General features: G+C 38.9%; 1 protein-coding gene across 1 annotated transcript in view; it reads left to right on the forward strand.

Moving 5' to 3' along the window:
- The window catches only part of CPED1 (cadherin-like and PC-esterase domain containing 1), a 429,690-nt gene that overhangs the window by 222,828 nt on the left and 194,802 nt on the right, over positions 1–12,060 (forward strand). The window contains exon 7 of the mRNA XM_006859362.1: positions 8,769–8,911. Coding sequence (XP_006859424.1) covers positions 8,769–8,911 — 143 coding nt within the window. The remainder of the gene's footprint in view (positions 1–8,768; positions 8,912–12,060) is intronic.

Raw genomic sequence — 12,060 nt, forward strand, 5'->3', positions numbered from 1 at the left:
AATAAAGCACAGGTAAACATCTTTCTGATATTCTCTGCTTTCAGCCAAGATCCATCGGACATCAGCAATGATATCCCTCATTCCACAGCCTCTTCTGAATCTGGCTTGAACCTCTGGAAGTTCTCTATGTATGCTTATAGTCATTTCTGTATAGCCTTTAGTAAAACTTTACTCGCATGGGATATCAAAGAGATTGTCCGATGATTTCCGCATTCTGTTGTGTCACCTCTCTTTGGAATGGGCATAAATATGAATCTCTTCCAGTCAGTTGTCCAAATAGTTGAGCCTATTATTTCAGCCTCTACTTTATCAAACATGATGTCCTTTTCCAAGGAGTGATCACTGTTGATAATGTATCCTAAGTACTGGAGACAAGTCTTACTCTCCTTGATTCACAGGAGCATTCTGGTTGTTCTTCTCCCCTGACAGATTTGTTTATTCTAGCAGTCCACGGGACTTTTAATATTTTTCACCAACACCACAATTCTAATGCATTAATTCTTCTTTGGTCTTCCTTTTTCAGTGTTCTCCTTTCACATACATATGCGGTAACTGAAAAAATTCTGGCTTGGTCCAGGCACTCCTTAGTCCTCAAAGTGACATACATCTTTGGTTTTTAACACTTTAGGGATCTTTTTGCAGCATATCTGCCCAATATAATAGATCATATGATTTCTTGACTGCTGCTTCCATTAGCATTGATTGTGGATCCAAGTAAATGGAATCTTTGACAACTTCAATCTTTTCTCCATTTATCATTATGTTATTTATTTTTCTAATTGTGAGGATTTTTGTTTTCTTTACATTGATTTGTAACCCAGACTGAAGGCTGTAGTCTTTGATCTTCATAAGTAAGTGCTTCAAGTCCTCTTTACTTTCAGCAAGCAAGTTAGTGTCTTCTGCATATTGCTGTTTGTTAATGAGCCTTCCTCCTATCTTGTTGCCACATTTTTCGAATAGTTCAGCTCCAGGGAATATGTGCTCAGCTTACAAATTGATAACTATGGTGAAAGGATACAACCCTGAGGCACACCTTTCCTGATTTTAAACCATGCAGTAGCCCTTGTTCTGTTCAAACAACCAGCTCTTAATTTATGTACAGCTTCCACATGAGCACAAGTAAGTATTCTAGAATTCCTATTCTTCACAATGATACTGGTAATTTCTTATGTTCCACACAGTCAAATCCAGAGATAAATGGTACAGTGTTTGCCTTAGAGGATCTCGTAGTCTACTGGTCAGAGCAGATGAGCAAGTCAGCAAGTTTAACACAGAGCAAGACTTGCTGCCTCCAGAACAGTATATGCAGGGTCTTATGTGCTGAAAGCAAGAAAGAATGAGTCAGAGTTTAGCACTCAGCAGAGGAGAAGCTGTAATTCAGATGGATTGAGAAATGAAGCAACTATCCATGTACTTGAGAGTATTTTAAGTTATCAAAATCATAATTGAGGTTTTCCCACATATATTTTAAAGTTTGTCTTTAATTTCCCTTGTCCTTCCATTTTAAATTGGTTTTTAAATTTTGGCCCACCTGTGGTGTTGTGGGAAATCTATTGGACTACTCACTACAATGTGAACACATCTAACTCATCAGCTGCTCCACAGAAACCTTATACAGAGTCCCTGGGAGTTTTAACTGACTTCATGGCACTTAACAACAACAACGTATTTTTCACTTGCTTAAATGAACAGATAGATGTTTTCTTGGATGGATGATGTTGTGAAAACTGGAAAGATCTTACTGGAAAATTGCTTGAATATTGTACTGTACAAACAAATGACAGTGCCTTAATTGCAGGATTTTGCAACCATGTTGTGACCAGGACATTTTCTATAGAATTTATTTTTATTTTGCACTGAATGATATTTTACACTGAAGGTAGAAAATACATAGTTAATTAAATAGTCTGTCAGGTTAAAAATCTTAAGATGTTCGATTATTTATTTAACCTCATTGCCAAAGTAGATTCCCTTGGAAACTTGTTGTGAAGTGCCATTAGTAGATTCTAACTCACAATGATCCTGTGTACAACAGAATGAAACACTGCCCACTGCGGAGCCATCCTCACAACTGTTGCTGTGTTTGCACCTGTTGTTGTAGCCACTGTGTCAGTCCATCTTGTTAAGGGTTTTCTTCTTTTAATGCATGTATTTTTGATAACCATGCATCATGGCCTTCTCCAGAGAATGGTTCATCTTGATTATGTGTTCAAAGTCCAAAGATGAAGTCTCCCCATCCTAGCTTCTATGGACTATTCTGGTTATACTTCTTCCAAGACAGATTTGTTCGTTTTTCTAGTAGTCCATGGTATGCTTAATAATCTTTGTCAACACTATAATTCAATGCATACCTTCTCCTTCAGTCTTTCGTATTCATTACCAAGTTTTTGACTCTCTCTGAGGTGATTGAAAATGTCATGACTTGGTTCAGGTGCCCCTTAGACCTTACAGTGACATCTTTGCTTTCTTCACACTTCAAAGAGGTCTTTTGCAGCAGAACTTGCCAAGTGCATTATGTCATTCGATTTCTTGACTGCTGCTTCCGTGAGTGTTGATTGTGGATCCAAGTAAGATAAAATTCTGGACAACATCAATAATTTCTTCATTTACTCTGATGTCGATTAGCCCAGCTGTGAGGATTTTGTTTCCTTTATGTTGAGGTGTAATCCATCAAAGACTTTGATCTTCATCAGCAAGTGCTTCTAATCCTCTTTGTTTTCAGCAAGCAAGGTTGTATCATCTTTGTATCACAGGTTGTTAATGAGCTTTTCTCCAGTCATTATTCTAATAACATTCTTCTTTAGATCATCCAGCTCCTTGGATTGTTTGCTCAGCATACAGAGTGAATAAGTATGTTGAAAGAATACAACACTAATGTACATCTTTCCTTATTTAAAAACATTCAGGAGCCCCTTGTTTTGTTTGAACAGCTGCTTCTTGGTCTCTATACAGGTTCTACATGAGCACAATTAAGTGTTTTGGAATTCCCATTCTGTGCAATGTTCTCCACAATTTGTTATGATCTATACAGTCAAGTGGCTTTATGTAGTCAATAAAACTTGATGAACATTTTCCTGGCATTATCTGCTTAGACTCTCAAAATTATGTAACTTAAATGAATTGATTAGAAGTGGTGATCTGGACAGAGAGAAAACTCTGTGATGTTTAAGCTTGTGGTTTATTATTTTAAGTTAAAAGGAAGAGTGTGCCTTCAAACATGTTTGCTTGAACTTACAAAGGTCCTGGATAAGAAGTACTTTTTAGATTCTGATTGCTTTTGAATGGAATTAATATCTAGTTGGAGTGCTTGTGTGGCACTGTGGATTAATGCACCAGACAGCAAAGCCGTTTGAACTGCAAGGTCGGCGGTTCAAGCTCACCAGCTGCTCCTCAGAAACCCTATGCAGGATCGCTATGGGTCAGAACTGACTCAACAGCACTTAACAACAACAACAACAATGAGATTATTGGAGTCCTGGTGTTAATGCACTGGACAGCAACGTTGGGTTAAACTGCAAAGTCGGTGGTTCAAGCTCACCAGCTGCTCCTTGGAAACCCTGTACAGGGTTGCTATGAGTAAGAACTGAGTTAAGAGCACTTAGCTGTAACAGTTAATTACACTATAACCAAATACTTTAAAAAAGTCCACCTAGCCTAAGTGAATTTTGCTATAAGAACTGATCGAAATATTATGACCTCTCAGAGTGCCTTATTGAAAATTGATGATTTAAAACAAAAAAATACACATACCTATTAAGCACTTGAATGATGTTACTTCTGTTTCAGCCTATTTTGTTGTTGTTGTTGTTAAGGACCATCTAGTCAGTTCTTAGTCACAGTGACCCTGTATAAGGTTTCTGAGGAGTGGCTGGTAGATGTGAACCACCAGCCTTGTGGTCAGCAGTCCAGTGTCCGTCCTACAGTGTCACGCCAGGACTCCATATGCAGTTGACACCTAAGAAGTGCAGCCAGAGTGCTCCTTGGAGGCCAAGATGGCCAAACTTCGTCTCTCATAATTCGGACACATCGTCAGGAGGGACTAGTTGCTGGAGAAGGATATCATGTTTGGTAAGGTGGAGGGTCAGAGAAAAAGAGGCAGACCCCCAAGGAGATGGATTGACCAAGTGGCAGCATCGATGGACTCAAGCGTGGCAACAGTAGTGAGGTTGGCTCAGGATCAGGCAGTGTTTCATTCTGCTGTGCATAAGGTCGCTATGAGTCGGTACCAACTTGATGGCACCTAACAACAACAACATTAGGTAAATAGAAGAGGTCCCTCTCATCTACTGTTGTTTTAATTGAAGAGATTAGGTGTATAGAAATACACGCAATGTGATAGAGACAGATGCATAGAGATAAAATTGGAACAAAATTAGTGGCTCTCCTTTAAGTCTTGTCATTTTTCTTTCCTTTCTTCACACTTCTATTTCTAAAGACAGTTTTGTTTTGATGCCTTTGCTGTCGTGATTGTTGATTGATGTTAGTCCTTTTCTCAGTTCCTAGGGAAATCGGAGAAAAGCTGGTTGTTTGGCTCCTTCAGTTCCTTCGCTTCTTTAGAAGACACAGCATAGGTCTGTTTAACCATCATACTTCTGTTCTCTCTTTACCACATTTTTGTATTTCAAGCCTCGTAAGGAGCTCTGGTAGCGTAGTGGTTATGAATCACGCTGCTAATATCAGGCTCAGCAGTTCGAAACTACCAGCTGTTCTGCAGGAGAAAGATGAGGCTTTCTGCTTCTGTAAAGATTTACAGCCTTGGAAACCCTATGCAGGGTCACTATGAGTTGGAATCAACTCCACAGCACACCACCATCACCAATATATTTTTAAATCTTCTTCTTTAATTAGTATCACAAATATGTTTGAATTCCTAGAAGCAGTTTTGATTGCCTATATCAAACATTTGATTACAAGAATCTGAGGTCACCAACTACTTTGATTGAAATCTCATTTGATTGCTATGAACTCGTCATGATTTATTTAACAAAAAATAAAGAGAGCTAGAGTACTGAAGGGGCCCTGGTGGTACAATGATTAAACGCTCAGCTGCTAACTGAAAGGGTGGTTATTTGACTCTGCCCCTTGGCTGGCCACCTGTTCCTATGAAGATGGCAGCCTAGAAAACCCAATCGGGCAGTTCCACTCTGTTCCAAGGGGTTTTAATAGCAGTAGCATCTAATAGCAGTAACGAATGCGGGCACCTAACAACTTTCTGAAAATGAAGAGGACTTGAAACATATACTTATGAAGATCACAGAGCACAGCCTTCGATATGGATTACATCTCAATGTCAAGAAAACAAAAATCGTCACCACTGGACCAATAAACAGCATTCCTATCAATGGAGAAAAGATTGAAGTTGTCAAGGACTTCATTCTTCTTGGATCAACTGTCAACACTCGCAGAAGCAGCGGTCAAGAGATCAGACAACGTATTGCATTGGGAAAATCTGCTGCACAGGAACTTTTTAAAGTACTGAAGAGCAGAGATGTCAGCTTGAGGACTAAGGTGCGCCTGACCCAAGCCATGGTATTTTCAATAACCTCATATGCATGTGAAAGCTGGACAGTGAATAAGGAAGATCGTAGAAGAATTGATGCCTTTGAGTTATTATAGTGTTGGAGGAGAATACTGAAAGTGCCGTGGACTGCCAAAAGAACCAATAGATCTGTTTTGGAAGAAGTGCACCAGAGTGCTCCTTGGAGGCCAGGATGGCTAAGCTTCGTCTCTCCTACTTTGGACACATTGTCCGGAGGAAACAGTCGCTGGAGAAGGATGTCATGCTGGGTAAGGTGGAGGGTCAGAGAAAAAGAGGAAGACCCCCAACAAGATGGATCAGCCAGGCGTCAAGTATGGCAACGGTAGTGAGGTTGGCCCAGGATCGGACACTGTTTCATTCTGCTGTGCATGGGGTCACTATGAGTCGGTTCTGACTCGATGGCACCTGACAACAACAACAACAACAAACAACAATAACAACATCTACTGAGTACTGACATGTACCACGTGTACATCTTCTGTCTAAAGTGGGTATTGTTATTAACAGTGCTGGAACTCTTGTTCCTAGTGTCACCACACTGCTGTCCACTGCGAGTCCCCAAGAGGAGAACACAGTGCATTCCACGTGGCAGACTTCTCATTCAAAATGGAATTAAATGGGGCAGATCTGTGTAGTGGCACTCCATATTCAACGCTTACAGTAATATTCAGAAATGAAGATACCTGTTTCCATAGTAAGAGCATAAATATAACCCTGAAATAGTTATTTGCTCATTGTTCTTCCTCAGGGAGAACATAATCCGAGAATCAATCTTATATATTTTATATGCCAACCAGACATTCATTTCCTTCTTCCTGATATTATTAACCTTAACCTCTGTGACACTGAAAACACATTAGAATGGGACGATAGAATAATATCATTGATCATCTTTTCTACGCAGTGAGGCAAACAGAGTGAAATACAATGCATTATTTTATTTGGAAAAACATGATGTTACTCTATCTCTGTTTAAGAGTGTTAAGATTTTTAGTTTTAGCATTAATTTGTTTTCTTTTGATTATACAATTATTACACTCATTGTCTTTTTTGAAATGGAAAAATCTTCCCAATTACCAAATGCTAATGAGGTATGCTTAGGGTCTCAAAATACACATCTCATTAAGTTTCTGTTTCTCAGCTGGTAAGACTTTATGAAGTCAGTATTTGTTTCTCTTGAGGGGATTTTAGATGTGTATTCTAAAGATACATTTACCATTTCCTTCAAGCAACTTGTGCCAATCTCTGTCTTTAATTATCACAGCAACAAAAAAATAGTTTTTCACTTTGTAGTATGAAGCAATTCAGATAGATTTAGTTTGCTCTTTCAGGAACACCAAGAGAAAACCTGCTTCATGTTTCTTCAAAAAATATTTTTTGTTCTCCATCTTCTAAAGAGTATGTTTATCCATATGAGATTTGTTTTTATACTTCTAACATTTTTTGACTTGAACTTTGATGCTCAGCATCCTCAAGAGGTATTTTTCTTACAGTGGTTGTTTTAATTTTTGGTAAATGAAAAGAATTATTTGTGGTGCAAACTGTAGCATTTCTAAAAGGACATAAACCTGAGCTTCATTTACCTTATTATAATACTGTCCCTTCCTCTCTGGCCCCATGACACTTTAAATTAAAATGTTAGTAGGATGCTGAATTTCTCTTAGATTCCCCTCTAATTGGTCCGATCTCCCAAAGCAAAATGAAGGAAAGAAACTTAAGATAAGGCTTGTAGGGGGATGAGATAAGATTTCACAACAAAATTCTTATAAGACAGCCCTAACCACCCTTGAAGAGTGAGCAGGTGTATTGTGATGGAGAACAACTCCTCATCGTTACTTTCCTGGTCTATTTCTCATGTATTCAGTGTCCAGTTTTCTTAAATATTCTTAATAATAAGCTCCCATGATATTTCTGTATTCTTAGAGAAAATCTGTCAAGATTAGCCCTTTGGAATCCCCAAAAAAGATGCCATAACTTTCTGACCGATTTGATGGCACTTAACAACAACAAGGAGATAGGAGTTCTAGTGTGGCACCATAGGATAAGCATTAGTCGGTGGTTCTAACCCAGCAGCTGCTCCTTGGAAACCCTATTCAGGGTCACTATGAATTGGAGCTGATTCACCGAAGCATAACAACAACAAAGGAGACTAAAACAAGTGTGCCACGGATAGAAATTACCTGCAGCCATCCACTGATCACAGAGAACATGTTTTGTTTGGAATAAATCTTCGTGTGTATGAACTGGAACCCTAGTGATGATGTTTTTTTGACTGACCTCATATGGAGACTGTTGTTTTAAGTGCTGTGGAGTCGGTTTTGATTCATAGTGATCCTGTTATGCTGCCTGAGGCTGTAAATCCCTGAAGGAACAGAAAACCTCATCTTTCTTTCACAGAGCAGCTGGTGGCCTGGAACCACCAACTCTGTGCTTCACAGTCCAGTGTTTATCCTAGAGAGCCACCATGCTCCCCGTAGGTAGATAGATATATAGATACAGACAGACATGCATAGGTATATATAAATATCTATAGAAGTAGTCTTGGAGGTGCAGTGATTAAGCACTGAAGGGTGGGCTGTTTTTACCCACTAGTCATTCTTCAGGAGAAAAGACATGGCCATCTACTCCCAGAAAGATCCCAGCGTTGAGAGCACCATGGGGCAGTTCTGTTCTGCCCAGTAGGGTTGCTATGACTTGGAATTGACTCAGCAAAAATAAAAACATTACTATAGATATGTATCTGCATTCCTGGTGAGTCAGTTCTGACTAATGTTAATCCCATATGTGCCAGAGTAGACCTGTGCTCCACAGGAATTTCAGTGGCTGATTTTTCAGATCTACATCACAAAGTCTTGCTTCTAAGGTGACTCTGGGTAGATTCCAACTTTCAATCTTTTGGTCAGAAGCGATAATATTAACAATTACACCAACAAGGGACTGACTCTCTTTCTCTAGACAGATAGATGGATGGATGGATAGATAGATATCGTCTCATACTATATATCTATCTATCTATCTATCTATCTATCTATCTATCTATCTATCTATATATATATATACACACACACACACACAGAGATCTTAAATTATCAAACATTCCTGTTTTATTGTAAGAATTCTTTGAGTGTGTCAAGAGAGATAAACAAAAGAAATCCTCTAAATTGTTCACCTTTGGAATAATGGAGAAATTGAGATTGTTTCAATGAATGAATCCTTTCTTTGTTTACAGCTGCAAACATTTTTTGAGACATTCCTGAGGGCCAGTTCACCTCTTCAGGCTTTTGACAGTATGAAGGAATCAATAAGTAAACTCCTGGTAGTTGCTGAAGTATTCAGTGGAACATCTACTTTGGGACCAAAGGCCTTCAATAGGTAAAAACCAATTCTAATATTAATGTGATGCTGTAGGAGAAGCACTGACTCACTCATTGTAAGGCTCCGAGTTCAAACCCACTAGCCGTTCTGCAGGAAAAGATGAGACTTTCTGCTTCTCTAACGATTTACAGCCTTGGAAACCCTATACAGCGTTGATATGAGTTGGAGTGAATTCTAATAACAGCAGCAATGTTAAACAAAAAGAAAAACCTGTTTTCAAAAAATTTATTATTAGTGAAAATCTATTTCAGTGATCACAATTGTCACAGTCTGTGCTACTTGGAAAATTTTATATAATGTAAAAATAAAATCTTCTAACCATATGTTTCTTAATTTACAGATCCTTAAAAACTTCAGAGTATATTACAAATTTCATTAATATCTAAATACCAGTGACAGGAAGCACGAGAGACAAAATCTGGCCATCCTGGCTTCTAAGGAGCATTCTGACTGTACCTCTTCCAACACAGATTTGTTTGTTCTTCTGGCAGTCCATGGTACCTTTACTATTGTTCTCTAACACCGTAACTCAAATGCATCAATTCTTCTATGGTACAGCCAGAATGCTTCTTAGAAGCCAAGATGGCCAGTCTTCCTCTCATACTTCAGACGTATTATCAGGAGGGATCAGTCCCTGGAGCAGGCCATTAAGCTTGACCAAGTGGAGGGTCAACAAAAAAGAAGGAGATTCCAATGAAATGGATCAGCAGAGAGGCAGCAGCAATGGGTTCAAGTGTAGCAACGATTGTGAGGTCAGAGTAAGATGGAGCAGTTTGTTCATTCTGTTGTGCATAAATAAGGTCGCTCTGAGTCAGCACTGACTCAATGACATCTAACAACAACAACAGTGACAGGAAATAAAGCACAGGTTAAAAATTTTTTTTTTAATTACGATTTCCTTTGTAACTCAGTGCTTTTCTATTTTCTGTACATCGTAGTGACTACTTAGGAATAACGTTCCTTCTACGTCATATATTTTTCTTTCAACTATCCTACTGGTTTAATAAGGCTGAGAAAGTAATAAAGAGCTTTATTAGCAAAATTTAATGACTTCCATCCCCATATCTCAATTAACTTTCATATAATTTGTCATGGCATTTGCTCTGTTGTTGCTGTTTGCTAAGCACTGTGGAGTAGGTTCCAGCTCATAGTGACCACGCATAGGGCTTCTGATGAGCGACTCCGGAGTTTGAACTGCCAACTTTGCAATTCAAATTGACCTTGGGGCCCAGTTATAGTGCCACACCAGGACTCCTACTTTTGCTTTGGGTAAATGTTCATCTAGTATGTAAAAAAAAAAAAAAAAAGGCGGTGAATCATCTCTAGTTAAGTTTTAGCATGCTTTGTATGGTATCGAGGGAAATGTCTATTATCTTTTAATTCCACTTTTCCACAATCATTTTGAAGCCCCCTGGTATTTGAATGTATTAATTTGCAAACATAGATGCCTGGTTTGGTACTATAGGATAAGGATTATACTGCTAAGCACAAAGTTGGTGGTTCAAACCCACCAGCTGCGTCTTGGAAACCCTATAGAGGGTGATTATGAGTCAGAACTGACTTGACAACACTTAACACATTTAACATAACATGCTTTGTATGTGAATAAGGATGTCTAGCACATTGGAGTGGAGGAGTTTTCTTCTACCTATTCAAGTTTTTATGGAGAAATTTCAACATTACATTGATGTCTTTTGACTATTTGGATATATGTTTCCTTTGTGTAAAGAACAAAAAAAGACTCTCAATTCAAAAATAATTTTAGATTACCTAAACTACTGTACTTTTTGATTAGTACAGATACTGAAATTAACTGTAGTAGTTATTCCAATAAGAAGCACATACTGATTAAGATAAAAAAAACTACAGCCTTGAGTATGGATTACATCACCACATTAAGGAAGCAAATCCTCACCACTGGACTAATAAGCAAGATTAAGATAAATGGAGAAAAGAGTAAAGTTGTCAAGGATTTCATTTTACTTGGATGCACAATCAACACATGTGGAAGAAGCATTCAGTAAATCAAAAAATAAACGGATGTATCACCTTAAACATTTCTACTGCAAAGGACCTCTTTAAAGTGTGTTTTTTAAAAAGCAAAGATGTCACTTTGTGGACTTAGGTTCATCTGACCCAAGCCATGGTATTTTAAAATAGTCTCATGTGTACGTAAAAGCTGGACAATGGTTAAGGAAGGCCAAAAGATCATTGATTCATTTGAACTATGACTATGTAACCTATATACTAAGTTGGTAAAGAATATTTAATATACCATAGACTGCTTGAAGAATGAATGCAACTGTCTTGGAAGAAGTACAGACAGAATAGTCCTTAAAAGTGAGGATGGCAGAACTTCACTCACTCCCCTTCTTTGGACACTATCTTAGCTATCCAGCGTTGTTATAACAGAAATGCCACAATTTTTAATAAATAGAAATGTATTCTCTAGCAGTGTAGTAGGCATCCTAATTTGAGATGCCCGCTCTAGGGAGGCTTTCTCCCTCTGCTGGCTCTGGAGGAAGATCCTTGTTGCCTTCCAACATCCGTGAGCTCAATGTCCCTTGAATGGCTCCTTGTATCTTGGCATCAGTCTTCCTTTGGGTCTAGTCCATAGGGACCCCAGTCCAAAGGACACACTCTGCTCCTGGATCTTCTTTCTTGGTGTTAGTTGGTCAGGTCTTCTCTGCTGCTCCTCTCTCCTTTGATCTCTCAGAAGATACAAGGCAATGCAGGTCACACTCCAAAGAAACTCCCCTTATTTTGTGGGTCAGGGCTGTGAGCTGAGTCAAGATGTTGTATCCCATCCCAATTCCTTTGCAACGGATTGGCTGCTCACATCCACTCAAATCACATCACGGGGGGGTGGGGTGGGGTGATTACATCATTACGTCATTGTCAAATTAGATAACTGTCAAACCACTGAGGATCTTGGCCAAACCTAGTCGGCACATATTTTGGTGGGGGGAGGGGCACAATTCAATCCTTGGCATGTCATCTTTTGGTTTGCACCCCTCCCCCAAATTCATGTCTTGGCACATGCAAAACACATTCATCCCATCAGACATGTTATCAAGAGGAACTGTTAGGGTCCGAGACCACCACCCAATAAGGAGACCAAGAGACAAAGATAATGCAAAAGCAGG

This window comes from Chrysochloris asiatica, unplaced genomic scaffold, assembly GCF_000296735.1.
Source record: "Chrysochloris asiatica unplaced genomic scaffold, ChrAsi1.0 scaffold00032, whole genome shotgun sequence".
Lineage (NCBI taxonomy): Eukaryota > Metazoa > Chordata > Mammalia > Afrosoricida > Chrysochloridae > Chrysochloris > Chrysochloris asiatica.